Consider the following 17,076-nt stretch of genomic DNA (forward strand, 5'->3'; position numbering starts at 1 on the left):
AGCAGGTGATAGTATTTCCATTTTATAGATGAGGAAACGGAAGTACATAGAGATTTCAGTTTCTGCAACACTGGTGTTAGGAAAAAGGAAAGGGGGACTTGTGGCACCTTAGAGACTAACCAATTTATTTGAGCATGAGCTTTCGTGAGCTACAGCTCACTTCATCGGATGCGTACCGTGGAAACTGCAGCAGACTTTATATACACACAGAGAATATGAAACAATACCTCCTCCCACCCCACTGTCCTGCTGGTAATAGCTTATCTAAAGTGATCATCCCCCACCTCATTTGTGTGGGGGGGTGGAGGGTGAGAAAACCTGGATTTGTGCTGGAAATGGCCCAACCTGATGATCACTTTAGATAAGCTATTACCAGCAGGACAGTGGGGTGGGAGGAGGTATTGTTTCATATTCTCTGTGTGTATATAAAGTCTGCTGCAGTTTCCACGGTACGCATCCGATGAAGTGAGCTGTAGCTCACGAAAGCTCATGCTCAAATAAATTGGTTAGTCTCTAAGGTGCCACAAGTACTCCTTTTCTTTTTGCGAATACAGACTAACGCGGCTGTTACTCTGAAACCTGGTGTTAGGAAGTTGGTGATAGTCAGGAACAGAACCCAGCAACTCCTGCCTCCCACAATCATACTTTTAAATGAAGCCTTTTGGTGTTATCTGTCTAAGGAGGCCTTCCCAAAGTTAGGCCAAAAAAACCCCTTACACCATACTGCATTCTCTCTTTCCCCCCCGCCTTCTTTAGCAGAAATCTGGGCTCTAAAATTATATGCAGCCAATACTTTCATTGAGCAAAATGACTCTATTGTTGAACAGTGTGTGCTAGAATACAACACAGTGCAGTGTATTATCTATAGATCATGTCTTTGAAATATTAAATTATATCACAATATTTTAATCCATTTCTCATTCTGAAAGTCCATTTTTATTGAATATGGAGTTGTATGTGAAAACTAATATGTAAAAGAAAAGTGTAAGGCACAAAGAGAAAATGGAGTGATGGGTGATACACTATAATGATTGAACTATGTAAAGTCAAAGTTTATCAGAAGAGCTTTAAAAAACTGAACTGGAAAAATACATCAAAATACACTGGTATGAGAGCATCTTTCCTTGTTTATTATGTTTTTGAACTGGGTTTTCTTTGTTATGCAGTGTGCTCCATTTCACCATCTTGGCTTGAATGCCCCAATTACCTGATCCCTCTTTCAGAGCACCTGCAGTAGCCCAAGAGTTAATCTAGAGTAAGAAGAAGGGTTGGTTTGTTCATTTTCTATTAACTTGTTGTTTGAAGATTCCACTCATGAAGGATTTTTTGTTATTAACCTGTTCTCTCCCCCAGGCCCCAATCCCGGAAGACACTAAACTGCCACAAATCCCCTGAAGTTAGTAGGAATTGAAGTTGATGAGTGCCTCTCAGGGGTCAAATATCTGGCACTATCAGGCCCCCAAAGTTTTCCCTCTCTGCTTTTATTGTGAGGGCATGTGTGTGTACAAGAGCATATGTTGTTTTTCCGTATGTGTCTCTAGGTTTTTACACAGCATCTGTCACTGGGGTAGATGAGTGCTTTTTGGTAATTTGTTTTTGTAGTAGCGGAGACTGAGTCCATGTGTAAATGTGTAATCACCTTCCTCATACATTGTACAGTGAGCAATATTATTTCACAATGGCAATATATCAAATGTGTAGTAAATTGCACCCAGGCATAAATCCCTCTTTGAAGATGTCACTTAGCCAGACTTCTGACAGGGTGAATATCCAAGAGAATATACTCTACTACAGTCATGTTGCTTGCTATACAAGTTGGGATATACAAATGTTTAATTCATAAAGATAAGGAATGGGCCCTCATTTATTCCATTATGCCATGTAAAGATATTTTCACTCTTCTTTCTGAAGCTAATTGGCCATCAAAGTTTTCTAACACATTAATCTTTCTGATGGATATTAACATACAGGAATATCTTGTTTAGATTCAGTGTGCAAAAAAAAATCGGTATTCATGGTGTTCTTTCTTGCTGTAGATTAAGGTGTTGTTAATACTTCAGCCATAACAGCTTTATGTGCATATCCAATACTCATCACTATTTATCTATCTATATAATCTAGCTGTACAATGAAAGCGTCAACTGATTTTCCAGGTCATTGCTGCTCTTAGTAATTATCGGACAGTGGCATTCTCCTTTCACCTTATTGTGGTCACTTCCATGGGGAGGACCCAGAGCAATTTGCTTCTGGACTTGCCTTAGGCTTCATTTCTGAATTCAGTTTAGATGGCTACAGGCCCACAGCTGATAGCCAGAACGATACATTCATAATTTATTAATTTTAATTCTTTCAAGGTTCTTTTGATAAGTTACTTCCTAAAAATAACAGCTAAAGTTTAAAATTAATAGATTTTATCTAGTATGCATATTATTATTTTTGAAGCCTGTTAGAGAAGAAAAATTATGCAAATTGGTGTCACGCTAGGCTACTGGGCACATGCTGGTAATGCATAATAACAAGCTTACTGATGAAAATACTTCATCTTGAGCAAGACCTATTGTCAGCACTCAGGATTACAGTATGTATCATGGTTAACAGTTTCTTATTATTTTTCTTGTGGATAAAGAATAATGTCCAATTTTATTAAAAATCCTCATTAATATAAAACTGCCTTAAAAGTAATATTCAAGCACTCCAATGATGAAATATGATTGATTACATTATAAAATGAAGGTGTATTGCAAAATGATAGGAAAAAATCCCTTCGAAAAATTAAACAGTTGCTGTTCATTCCCTGTGAATGGCTAAGTGGCTTTAATTCTACAGCTCATACATGTAAAAGACTCAATAAATAGATCAGGCTCAAGACCAATTAGTGTCACATTAATCTTTAGTAGTAATGGAGTGAAGCTGCTGGGGATTGAACCGATTTATCTGTACCCTCCATGACAAGCATCTTAAGCTAATGCATGCTGTATTGTCTAGTACAGGACACTGGAACAAAATGCAGAATGTGCAGCACTGGCAGATGTGAAGAACTATTTCTTAGTCCTGAAGAAATCTGATATTTCTTAGTGGGAGAAAAATCCAATATAAGATAAGCTGGTTTCAGAAAATAGATCACTAATGTAAGTTTGCAGTTATTTTCTTTCCAGCTTTCTCCTGCACCTGCCTTAGATTTCTTTTCCCATCTGTGCACACAGCATCTCAAGCTTTGTAAGTAGAATGTGGTGAAAGGCTGTTTCTGGTCTAAGAGTCACTGTTCTGTTCATAGCCCTTCATCTACACCACTAGCACATGCATTTTTGTTGGTGCTGTTAAATTGCTGCCAAAGGAGGTGTAGAAAACCTTTTCGGGTATTGATTTTCACACACAGGGAGCATAGTTTGTAGTCTCTTGATTTGTCACCTGAGGTTTATAACTGAATGGGCTCATGGGATTATAAACTTCATTTTAGCACTGAACTCCCAGCTTGAGGCAAAATTGAAATGTATATTAGCTATTAGAGATTTGCAGTTGTTTTAATGTATTTCACTTACAGGAATTTTAGTTAGATGGCTAAGATGAATAATAATTTTGCAGTGGCGATGCCATTGTTTAGGAATTTTTTTAAAAAATTGTTAATTTTAACTGACTGACAACTGGATCTTATCTTGGAAAATCTCATCTGCTTAATATTATTTTGTTACGTTAACTATTTTTAATATTTTTAAAATTTTTATATTAATCATTTAAATGTAACTGATCAGATAAATCATTTTATTACTTTTATTCAATATTGGATATGTTGAATGATCAAAACTATAGATGTAGCACTGTTAATTTTACTGTAAAACGAACTGCACTATTGTCATTCATTAGCTCTTAAGGGCTTTATCCTGAGTGGTACTGAGCACTGAAAATTCCCATAGATTTCAGTGCAGGTGCTCATTACCATTGAGGATCGGACTTCCCAAGACAATGTAAGTGTACCTGTTTTTACCTTGTTAGTTATTCATTTTTTTTTGTTGCATTTATTCCTTAATTCGAGCCATAGCAAAACGTTAATATTTGCACCATTGACACAGATTTCTCTGCTAACTCTGAGCAAACTTATACATATTCATGAATTTACTCCAAGCAGAAATTTGCAATTTTTGCCCAGAAATTTTGACAATTTAGTTTTTCATTGCAAAATAACAGTTTTCTACCTGTAAAATATACCTTTGTGACAAAAAATAATGAAAAATTGAAGATCAAACTGACATGTTTCCCTTTTTTTTTTTGCGCAAATTTGTGAGAAATGCAATTAGGCTTCAGTTTTGGAAGTTGTGAAAACTATTTATTTTTGTACTGCTTTGTTTAGTCAAACTGTTTCTAGCCTGCCATCATTAATCCAGCACCATTATATTTATGCTGAGCCTTCCTGAAAACTCTTTTAAATTTCATGGGAGAACATTTACTTTGTAAATGTACTTTGTGTTTCTTTCTGTCTGTCTGGCTTTCTTAAATAATTGCTTAAGCATCTTTCTGAGTCCAGATGCATCACTGTCTTGTAGATATTCCATTGAGAAATGCCATTCTGTGATGGACCAAAATCTATTCTATTAAACCCATGAAATTTTCACTTCCATGGAAGTGAACGGAACTGAATGGTTATAACTGAGGGTTGAATTTGTTCCATAGGATCATATGCTGCCATTGACATCACTGGAAGTTTCTTGCATGGGTAATATATGGCTCTGAAGGGTACAGTTTTCTCCTGAGGTATGAATGATCATATTAACGTGCACCAAGATGAGATCAGACACCTTGATAGTTGTTTTTTAAAAATTAAAACAGTGTGAAAATCTACTTTAGCATTATTTTGCCTTTTAACTCAAAATTGTGTAGTTTAATGAGCTATATAGTTCAAACAAGTAATAGGGCCATTCAGGAACATATGGCCATTAAAAACTAGAGGTGGGTCAGGGCTCATATCTATCTTTAATCCCTTCCTGCTGTACCAAACCCTAATAGTCATTCCCTCTATTCCTAAATATGCAACCAGTCTGAGAGGAGTTGTGAACACAAGTTGCGAGGCCTCATTCTGGGAACCCAGAGCAGCCCTCTCTAGGGTTAATATTGCATCTTTTGCTAGTCCCTCAAGACAATAAAAATGACTCAACTAAGGAGCAAGTTGGGATGATTCATAGATTTCAAGGCCAGATTGGACCATTGTTTATTATGATGATTGTAGGCTGCAGAAGCAGGGGTCCCATTGAGGGCTAATGTCCAAAAACGACACTGGAGGCGGAAGAAGTCTGGAAGTGAATGCCCAGGAAGCAGCAGAGGGCTGATTTTCCTGGGAGCTGTGGTGTTGAAGGGCCGAGGCTGACAGTCATGCAGCCATGGAGCAGAGCCAAAATAGAGGTGGCCATAGAGAGCTTGATAGGTGACTGATGAGCAATGGGGGTGAGCCAAAGGAAAGAGGTAGTCCAGGAGGAGTAGAGAAGTTGAGGGGAGGGGTTCTTAGTGTCCCAGCTGTAGAGTGGATAGTGCTTCCTGGGCTTATGAAACACCCCTAGTAGGCCTGAAGGGATCCTGCAGTTGGAGGATACAATTTAGGTAAACACAAATAAATGATCTTTTCTGTGACCTATTTGTGTGAGTAATAAGCAGGCCAGACAATAGTTTTACAATCCAATACCACCAATTATAATACTGTACTTAGCGGGGCTGCTTATTATTGGAATACTCCAAACCCAGTAGTGTGCCATTTGTACCATGACTTGGAGGCGAGCATTGTATGCTCTTCAGCAGCTATGCCTTGTAGGCACCAGCCCTGGTGGGTCCCAGTAACCACTCAGACACAGGGCTAAGGGAAAGGATATTTTAATAGGGCTGGCAGGAAAAGGAAAGGTTGCAAATACCCTAAGTACAGGGTCTTAAACAATTACAGTTCAAACTGAGCAATAACGGTTCTTGTTTGGGCCCCAGGGCAGTCCAGTCGAGAGTCAGGGTTCTTCAGGTCTAGTACCTGGGGTTGCCCTCCCCAATTCAGTCACTACTCAAGCAGTTAGGAACTTGTGGGTTTCCAGGCCAGGCTCAGTTAGTGTCTCTTACTGGGACCCCTCTTGCACTGGCCTCCTGCCCACACATGGCTGCTCCTCCATAAGTCCCTCACAAACCATCGTCTGTTCTGCACATTGCTCTGCATATGGTTCCTGGGGATTCCTCTCTGCCTCCAGTTTCTCTGCATCTCCTGGCTTGCCATGCAGGAGCTGCTTCCCAATAAAGCCTGGCCATTTCCTGGTTCAGGATGCGTCATAGCAGGCCAGGAGGAAAATGATGTGCGGTGGGGAGAAGGGTGATGGGATCTGTAGTCCCCTGTGTTGCAGATCCATTGTGCTACACTGTGAGACAATGTGAATGACACAGCTTCAGGCTTCTCTCATGCATAAAGTGGCAAAATGAGGGCTAACTTTCAAGAATTGGTAACTAATGCAACAAACAGTGCTGGTAACAAGTGCAACAAAAACATTTCATTGGGCTCAGGTCTGGGCTGGACACACGCACCATTTTCCAGGCTATTTATGAAAAGGTTTCTCGTTTGTACTCACGCTTGTAGAAGAGTTTTGTTCCAACAGTATGGAACCTCCTTTTCTGAAGTTACATTCTTACTGATTCTGTTCTTTCAGAACTATTAGGATTTTGTAAGGCTTTTACTGTCAGGTTAAGGTGTTCGAAAAATTTAAGAGCCACCATAATTATGTTGTAAATGCCCTCTTTGTTTCTGACGAAGCCAATAACAATAAAGTGCAAGTAATGGATAAAGTGCATTGGGAAGGCAGTTTCTTGCAGCTCCTACCAGCAAGTCAATTAAAAAGCATCCTCAATGGGATCCAAATTGGGTGTGGTCCAAATCCAGTTGGCTATATGAATAGAGGCTATGATGTGGAACCTTATGTGTTAAAGTATGGAGCAAGGAAAATGGGAAAATCCATCAGCCTTAGAGCTTTGACAGGAATATACTGGACCCCCTGAGAAAGCAGAAACAATCAGTGCTTGTAAAATTGTATCTTTAGCAGACAGTTAAAGCAGATTATCAAATACTTAGGGATAAGCCACATGGGACCTGCCAAACTTCTGCAAAATGCTGGCGACAGTGCGGCATTTCCGAAGTCTTTTATTTTGAGAGAAACATTTCACCATAGTATTTAGGGGACTTAGCCTATTGCTTTGTTGCACTACAGGCATTTTTAACAAATCACATTTTGCTTTTTTTGGTCAGTGCCTATGTGGCACATAACTGGAGACAATAAACGTGACTGTTATGTGCCACAGAGTTTAAGGCCAGAAGGGACCACAGGATCATCTGTCTGACCACCAGCACCCACACACTAAACCCAACAACTGAAATTAGACCAAAGAAGCTCACAGAAGACTAGACTATTCTGTGCCACAGGCAGAGATTAGGAGGGACTGAGGTGCACCAGTGCCTGAGGTCTTGCAATGGCAGGGAAATTATTAAGTGAGATATACCCGGATAATCAGGGCAAGTGACCTGTACCTACATGCTGCAGAGGAAGGCAAAATTCCCCAAGCTCTCTGCCAATCTGACCTGGTGGGAAAGTCCTTCCCAACCCCACATATGGCGATCAGTTAGACCCTGAACATCTGAGCAAGAACCAGACAGCCAAGCACCTGAGAGAGAGAGAGAGAATGCTCGGTGCCACCTCCGAGTCCTGGCCCTCCCAGTCCAGTGCTCCATCTCCAGCTGTGGCCATCCCTCATGCTTCTGAGGAAGGAGTTAAAAATATAGGTATATTTCCACTGCAGTAAAGAAATGTTAGTCAGTTGCCAGCTGTATTCTCCTAACTCATGCAGTTGGCTGACACAAATCTTTAAATACTCATACACACACACACTTTCTCTTTCTTTTCCCTGCAGTACTCTATATTTTACCACTGATCTGTATATTTTTCATACACCTGAAGAAAATTTTGATGGCAAAAAATATCCATGATAGAAGATTATTTTGTGGGTCTGTTTTAAGTGCAACAGTCAGATTCTGAAGTGAAAACCACTAAAACAGAGCTACAGATTAACCAAATAATTTTCTTACCTTATTTCAGTTCTCAGTAGCTGAATGTGTTGGCTGGCATTTGGATTTCATGGACATTATGTCTGTTGCTATTTGGTGAACAATTATTGTTTCATTCAGGAATGAGGCTCACTTTCACCCTGTCATTGCTACAAGTACCTCTTGGTTTTGGTTTTAAATAGTGTAAATTTCAATGCATGTCCAAGCTTGTGAGCACAGTTTCTTGGGTAAATCCTTTAAGTAATTTGGACTTTCTTTTGCTATTCCTTTAAATAAATGTTTATAATAGTAGGGCTGTCAATTAATCACAGTTAAATCACGTAATTAACTCAAAAAAATTAATTGCGATTAATTGCAGTTTTAATCACACTGTTAAACAATAGTATACCAATTGAAATGTATTAACTATTTTGAATGTTTTTCTACATTTTCATATATATTATATCCTGTGTTGTAATTGAAATCCAAGTGTATGTTATTTTTGATTACAAATATCTGAACTGTGAATATGAGAAACAACAGAAATGGTATTTTTCAATTCACCTCATACAAGTACTGTAGTACAATCTCTTTGTCATGAAAGTGCAACTTACAAATGTAGATTTTTTTTGGTTACATAACTGCACTCAAAACCAAAACAATGTACAACTTCAGAGCCTAAAAGTCCACTCAGTCCAACTGCTTGTTCAGCCAATCGCTAAGACAAACAAGTTTGCTTACATTTACAGGCGATAACGCTGCCCTCTTCTTATTTACATCACTAGAAAGTGAGAACAGGAATTTGCATGGCTTTTTTGTAGCCAGCATTGAAAGGTATTTATGTGCCAGATATGCTAAACGTTCATAAACCCCTTCATGCTTCATGCATATCCCTTCATTCCAGAGGACACGCTTCTATGCTGATGATGCTCATTTAAAAAAAAATGCGTTAATTACATTTTTGACTGAACTCCGCGGGAGGGGGGGATTGCATGTCTCCTGCTCTGTTTTACCCGCATTCTGCCATATATTTCATGTTACAGCAGTCTCAGATGATGACCCAGCACATGTTCATTTTAAGAACACTTTCACTGCAGATTTGACAAAACGCAAAGAAGGTACCAATGTGAGATTTCTAAAGATAGCTAGAGCACTTGACCGAAGGTTTAAGAATCTGAAGAGCATGCTTTCAGAATTCTTAAAAGAGCAACACTCCGATGTGGAAACTACAGAGCCCGAACCACCAAAAAAAGAAAATTAACCTTCTGCTGGTGGCATCTGACTCGTAATGAAAATGAACATGCGTCGGTCCGCACAGTTTTGGATTGTTATCAAGTAGAACCCATCATCAGCATGGACGCATGTCCCCTGGAATGGTGATTGAAGCATGAAGGGACATATGAATCTTTAGCACATCTAGCCGGAAAATATCTTGCAATGCCAGCTACAACAGTGCCATGAGAACACCTGTTCTCACTTCCAGGTGACATTGTAAACAAGAAGTGGGCAGCATTATCTCCTACAAATGTAAACAAACTTGTTGTCTGAGCGACTGGCTGAACAAGAAGTAGGACTGAGTGGACTTTGTTTTATTTTTGAATGCAGTTTTTTTGGACATAAAATTTCATAATCAAGTGATTGCACTATAGTACTTGTATTAGGTGAATTGAAAAATACTATTTCTTTTGTTTTTTTACAGTGCATATACTTGTAATCAAAGATAAATATAAAGTGAGCACTGTACACTTTGTATTCAGTGTTGTAATTGAAATCGATATATTTGAAAATGTAGAAAACATCAAAAATATTTAAATAAACTATTCTATTATTGTTTAACAGTGCAATTAATCATTAATTTTTTTAATTGCATGATTAATCTTGATTAATTTTTTTTATCGCTTGACAGCCCTATCTAATAGTATTGGCTTGAATGAAGCACCACGAGGGAGAAGAATATGTAATTTTCCACATATTTCTCTGTCAGTGCATCTGAGTCCAGATATTCATCAGTTCTGCTTAGCTGGTCCTGGGGATTTATCTTTACTACAAACCAAAATGGTGCCAAATGTATGCTAACTTTGTGATGTGGACTAAATCTACAGTAAATATTAGGAGAAAGCCTTCCAAATAATTCACTTATGACCTAGTTTAGGACTGAAACCTGGGCCCTGCAGGTGAGTGGTAGAGATGGGCTCAAGTGATGGAATTCAGAACTGGATTTTCCCCAGAATTCAGTTCGATCCAGAGCTTGGTTTTGATTCAGCCCAATTCAAATATAGGGGCCAGCCGTGAAGTTTGGAGATAGCTTAAATTTTCCCAAGGTTTGGCATTGTTCAGGTCCAAGGTTTTGGTCTGGGCTCAGTTACAGCATTGTTATGTCTCACAGTTTTATCATGGGTCTTGCTGCTTTGGTCTGTCTTAGCTGCACATAATGACTTGAGGAGCTGCATCTATCATGGGATTTTCTGGCCCTTAACAGAACTGAGCAGGAGGCATAGAGATCAGGCTCAGAAAAGATTGAAAGAAGGAAGCTACTGTTCATGGTCTTTCTCTTGGTACTGTAATCTGCAAACAGCTCATCTTGACCCACCTGCTGATCACCCGGAAGTGTGCCTGTTACTGGCTTTACCTCTTGAAGGTGACAATGTCCTCTTCATAAGTAAGAAGGGTACAGAGTGAAGAGAAGTGGCAAAGGACCCCATGGGCTAATGGACAGAGGGCTGGAAACTACGTGTACCTTGTTCATTTAGTAGTTTCTGTTACTCAAGTGATATTTGTCCTGTAAACTGCAATTAAGACAATTTTTTTTTTTTTTATCATCCCTGGTCCCTCTCAGTCTGTCTTGCTAGTACCTCACTCCACTGGTTCATAATGCTGTTCGGAAGTGGACCTGCCCTATTTATTTTCTCCTCTTGCCTAATTTTCCTACACCTCAATGTGAGTTTCACAGAGGTCAGGGCCTTTTTTCTCCAGCTCCCTTTTTGACTGATCCTCAGCCTCAGGAGAAATCTCTGCACAAAACTCTGTGATCTCCTTGTCGATGGCAAAATGAGAATAGTTACAGATTAGTGCTTTGATGAGTTCTTTTGAACATTTAATTTCCAGCTATTGACATTCTCTTTGTTTTGCCGCATTCGGGAAGAGAGGCCAGAAGGAGTCAGACTAGTAGAAGGAGCTTTTCTGACTATTGATTTTCCTGTGCCTTTCAAGGGTTCATTAGTTCCACTAACAACAACTGCTTGTTTAGTGTCTGGCTGGGTAAGAACATCAGGAAGAGACAGAATGCCAGCTGATGTAGCACTAGCCGAGTGTGTTGACTTTTCCTGACTAGGCCTGAGTGGGGCCTTAATGCTAGGGCCCATTCAGTTACAACAAAAACGTAATTTAATTCACTGCAAATGCTGAATAGTTGATTTTGAATTTGATATTTTTGATGGTTCTACTGTTTAAATAGGCGCTAAAAGGTTATGCAGCCAACTACTTCACAAGAGCAGCTTTAACCTACTCTCGTACAAGTGGTGAGAGAAGCAGAGCCAGAATGCTATGCAAACACTAACAACGTGCAGAATTGTGCATATGGAACAATAACAATATTTTCTATTTCATTGTGTAACTATATGTACTGGAATTGCTGTTGTGCCCACTACCAGCTACAGTGGAGTCCAAAAATATTTAGTACTGTACATCATGACTTTCATAAGCACTAGCCTGGAGCTGAACCTTGTACTAATTTCAGGGCTATGGCAAACCTGTCCAGATGGCTCATTTTACACAGGATGAGATAATGACCGTCTATTGGAAAGCAATGGGCGAGCCTCTGTTGCTATTTGCCATATTTGCAACTTCAGTGAGGCAACAGTAAAAATAACACAATCAAGCAATTGTTGACTCTGTTATCCTTGTTTGTTGGTCTCTCATATCATGTCCTCTCACCTGCTGTATGAGGCATGGAAATCTATGACACACTAAACAGGACAAGGAGGGAGCCATATTCTGCTTTGAAAACAGGAACAGTTTGAAAAATCCAAGTATAATTTCTTTTTTAAATTTTTTACACCTCAGTATCAGATTTGTGAATAATGATACTACAATGATGAGATACACAACTGATTTTTGAGTTGTCATGCTTGATATTTCAGATAGCTACTTTTTGTACATTTGGAATTTAGATGCTATTGAACACTGGATTATTCGGATACTCCTTTTGATTCTGATTTTTTTTTTGGCTGAATATCATCTGTTACATTAATACATGCAAAGATTTGATTTTTCTACTTTATTTGGAATATGCTTTTTGTATAAACTTCTGTATTTTATAGTGCATTTTTAGAGAATGAAAGATGCTGGTTTGCAAAAAGATCCACTAATTTGGGAGCACTGTTCTGGGGGAAAAACAAGTTGCCCGTTGCCTTTATGTTTTTGGAGATGCGTCAGATTTATCCTATCTTTTTTCAAAAGAGGAGATAAAGTAGGTAACAATAAGTGTATATTTGCTTCCCCTATTATGCAACATTAAGGGATAACATAACTTTCCTCAAAATCCTTTTTGAAAACTGTGGTTAACAGTGAGCATTGAGTTACAGATTGTCCTGATATTGCCAATGCCATGTCCCCTTCACATCCTCCTATCTTTTTTTTTATAATGAGTTCAACTTCTGCTATCTTTATTTCAGAAATACTGTTACGTGATGATACTACACAATGAAGGATAGTTTTCTGTAAGTGCAGTTAACAAATGTCTATTCTTGTATTTGAAAGTTTTCTAGCTGTCATACCAGATCTGACTGAATTTGTATTGAGAGAGAGAGAGAGACAAGGTAGGTGAGGTTGGTGGAATCTTTCAGGCTTCACTGAACTCTTCCTCAGGTCTGGATAAAGTAACCAGACAGTCTGCACTAAATACAAGGTGGGACAGATGATTACGCAGAAGGGTTCCACACATGCTGTAGGTGGGTCACTAAAATGAAGTGGGAATTAATTAGTGGTTAGCAGGCAGTACGGTATGTTGCAAATTGTTGTAATGAGTCATAAACCAGTGTCTCTGTTTAAGTCCATGACTTTTGGAGCCTAGCAGAGTTATGAATTTAAATCCCCAGGCTTGTCTTTTGAAGGTGTTGTGCAAGTTTCCTTTGAGGACAAGGACTGAGAGGTGAGATATTGAGCGATCACTTTGTGAAAAGTGTTTATCCATGAGTGATATGTTTTTGTCTTTTCATTTTTCTGTGTGAATTCATTTGAGAGCCAGAAAGGACCATTGTAACCATCTATTCTGACCTCCTGTATAACACTGGCCATAGAAATTCCCTAAAATAATTCTTAAAACTTTTTTTTTAGAAAAACAAGTTTAATTTCTTGCTGGAGAGTGTGTCTATTTGAAATAAAGGGAATACTCTCCAGAGATGGCCAAGGAGATGTTGCACTCTGTGGATAGTTTGTTGTATAAGCCCGGCTATTCACTTTGGCAGATGGATTTTTACTAGGCTTATTTTAATTTTAGGTTATCATTTCCTCTTTAAAAAAAAACCCACAGGCCTGCAGCCCAGTTCGATCTTAGTGTAAGTGGGTGCAAATCCATTGAGTTGCACCTGTTTTGTATTTGGTAACTTCTGACTTTGTGAATAAGGTTAGGTGCAGTACTATGCACGGGCTGATGCCATCTGGTCATTTCTGAAATACCCCTAGTGCACAGTCACAAATAGCTCTGCTGCTCCACTCCCAGTAGTGTTAATTGCCAAATCTTTATTTTTCTACATCTGGTGTAGACTGCTTTTTGCTTGCCAATTGGGGGCTGTACGCTAGAACAGACTTAACTACTGAAAAGCGTCCCCCATCTGGTGGATGAACTCACAGAATCGTTATGGTCTGTAGGCAACTGAAACACCCTCTGGTGAGGTCAGTGGAAGTACTACTACTAAGCTTACCAGAGCTTTAAGCCGCTCTTTGTATTCCATATGAGGGAGATTTTGGGAGAACAGAAGGGGGAAAAGAGGTCGTCAAGTTCAGCCTCCTGCACAACTTAAAGACATTGTAACTTAGCATTTGGCTGTTAGGTTTTGTAGGTTTTTCTATTATAAACATTTCAACATTTATTTTGTGCTAGCACCTAAAGCCCTCAACCAGGCTGGGGACTCATTGTGTTTGTCACTGTATAAATATATAGTAAATGACAGTCCCTGCCCGAAAGCACTTATCTTCATAAAACTTAGTCATATGGAAAAAGACAAACAAAAGTTCATTGTAGTAAAAATAGACCAAAAGGTACATGATTTTGTATATTCTTGTTTTTATTTTAAATGCTACAGTAATGAAGAACATTTCCAATATTGTCCTTGTCTTTTTAAGATAAAATATTTACAAATTCATGTTCATCACTGTGTTGTACACAATGGCCACTGAATTTTTGTTGACAGAGATGCCCTTTCTATCCTGATCAGATAACAAAATCATTCAGACTTAACAAAAAAAGTACATTCAAGAGCTCCCACTTCATTTCATGACCCTTTGTCAGCAATAAGTATCTCTAGTCAGCCCTATGGTTCTTTCAAAGTAAAGAATCCTCTTGCTAGTTTGTTGTGACTGGGGATGAAAATATTATGTAGGTAACTGTAGATGACAGGAAAGGGCAAATAAGTCAATGAACATTGTATTTCAGGTAGATTGTGCAGCTTGTTTTGCAGGTCAGTCATGTCTAGGTTTATTTGGAATTGAGGTCTAGTTTTAGCCTGAGCACCGCCACTCCTGAATGTTCCTCCGTACCCTTAGATTGGTGCACCCCGCTTTTTTTCACAAAACTTGGCATTTGTCACATTTGCTGATGATCAGTTGGCAAGAGCAAATGGGACAAATGCCCGGCAAGTTGGGATGTCAGGGACAGGTCTTAAAAAAGGGACTGTCCCAGCCAAAATGAGATGTATGGTCACCCTATGTCCTGAACAAATGAGCCAGTAACCAAACTCAAAGCCCCCTTCCTTAAACCTTCAAGCTAATGTAGACTTTCCAACATGACCTGTTTCTCTATTTGTATCCTTTAGACTTTGGAGAAAGGACTTGTTCCTTGAACAGTGTCAAGCACATTGCTGGGGCTTCCGAAATGTTATCATGGACTTTTTAAGCCTGATGTAAAGAACCAAAGTATTGTAAAGAATAAGGTTGGGTTTAAGGAGTACAATGTCCATACAATTAAAAAAAGTGCATAAACTAAACATGAATTTTAACTTTGTGCTTATAAAACCCAACACACATTTCCAAGCTCACTCTCCCCCTTTATTGAAGTCCAGACAGAATGTCCCTGGCTTCAGATGGGAGGCACTATATTACTACATGTTTCCAGTTGTAATTTTTCCCACATGAATCCTCCTGACACAACTAGTGAGAATAAGAACATTAGAGGATGCTACTTACACAATAAAAGTATTGACCAAATTCAGCCTGAAATAAGTGAGCACAACTTTGCTGAAGTCAATGGAGTTGAGCCACCTTCCACCAGAGTTAAACTGACCCAGTACCTATATCATGATAATAATGCAGGCTTCTTGTTCTAATGGCTTGCTCTCCCTGATTACGGTTCACTCACTTCTTCAGCCTGCCAGTTTTCTGCCTGCTGGATCTCCCCTTCCCTGGCTTTCCCTTCTGGCTGTATGTTAGTTCCTTTCCAGAGTGATCAAATTTTGACCACAGGTTGGTTGGGTATTTGGAGATCTTTAAAATAGCTGTGCCCAGAATCATGCTCAAGGTCCTAATAATCAGGGAATGTGTCCTTCCTTATGCATTTTCTCAGTTTCTCTCCTGTTTTCCCTCCAAGAGCCTCCACTATTTCCCTTCTCATGTCCCCAGGGTAGGGCACCTTTCCCTTCCCTGCTCACAAGAATCCATCTCTAGCATAGAGTCACTTGAGAGCCATTTGGTCCAAATGCTAGAAAAGAAGGTAGCAGAGCTCAACATTGCTTTTCCAGGCAATGGGCAGAGTACTCCAAACCTGTAAAGCTGAAGACTGGGAAAGAGAAATGTTCAGTGGGGCCATATTTATTTCTTCATTGGTGAGGTTCTGGATTTTGATTTGGCTCTTCCTTTGCCTGCCCTGTTGGTTCAGTGCTCTATGGCTAGCAGTAGTGCTCAGGGCAGAAGGAAGCCATCAATAGCAGCTTATTGTTTCCATTCTGTTCCATATTCTGTGCTTGATCTGTTTCCTCAGATAGCTTGTTAAATAAATAAATGAATAAGAAACAGTTTGTTAAATACCATAACATTTAACGAATGTACAAACTTTGTTCTCCAGGGCGCCACTATATGGATTATTTCAATATAATCCCAATATGATTGGACAGGCATCATTAGCTGATCCCTCAGATACCTGGGAAATTATAGAGACCATTGGAAAAGGCACTTATGGTAAAGTCTATAAGGTCGCCAATAAGAAAGATGGGAGTCTGGCTGCAGTAAAAATTCTGGATCCTATCAGTGTAAGTAAAAGATTATAATCCTATTTTAATAATATCTTCATTGTTACAATTAAAAGGTTTTACTCTCAAACAGGCTTGAAGCTCTGACTCAAAGTTTAGGCAAACTGAAAATATCCTGGAGGGAACTGTTAAATATATTATGAGCAGGGGTGGGCTACTTGGTTTAGAAAGAGAAAAAAAAACTGATTAAACCCTGCATCCAGCCTCATACTGACCCCTTTGTAAGGCTCTTTTGTATAATTTAGGACACAGTCCTACAAGGTGCTCTGGAGAGCAGACTGAATTATCTGTTTAGAATAATTAATTTTGCCTTTTTTCTATGACTTGACAAAATTGTATGGTTAGTCATTATTCACAAATATTCATCAGTAGTTTGGCTGAAACTTGTTTGCATAAATGAGATGTTAGAAAACTGTTCACTCAAACTATTCTCACTGAGTGACTGGTCATTTAAGACACATGGTATCATTTCTGCTCCCTTATTGGATGACTGAAATTTTTCAAACAGCAGAAGAGCAAATTGCAAATGACACACAGCAGATGGTAAATAAGTAGGGAATATACTTGCTCACA

At 39.0% G+C, this 17,076-nt stretch overlaps 1 protein-coding gene across 1 annotated transcript in view; it reads left to right on the forward strand.

The window, feature by feature from the left end:
* The window catches only part of MYO3B (myosin IIIB), a 329,793-nt gene that overhangs the window by 13,948 nt on the left and 298,769 nt on the right, over window positions 1-17,076 (forward strand). Inside the window, exon 2 of the mRNA XM_073306891.1 lies at window positions 16,320-16,503. Coding sequence (XP_073162992.1) covers window positions 16,320-16,503 — 184 coding nt within the window. The remainder of the gene's footprint in view (window positions 1-16,319; window positions 16,504-17,076) is intronic.

This window comes from Lepidochelys kempii, chromosome 11 (assembly GCF_965140265.1).
Source record: "Lepidochelys kempii isolate rLepKem1 chromosome 11, rLepKem1.hap2, whole genome shotgun sequence".
Lineage (NCBI taxonomy): Eukaryota > Metazoa > Chordata > Testudines > Cheloniidae > Lepidochelys > Lepidochelys kempii.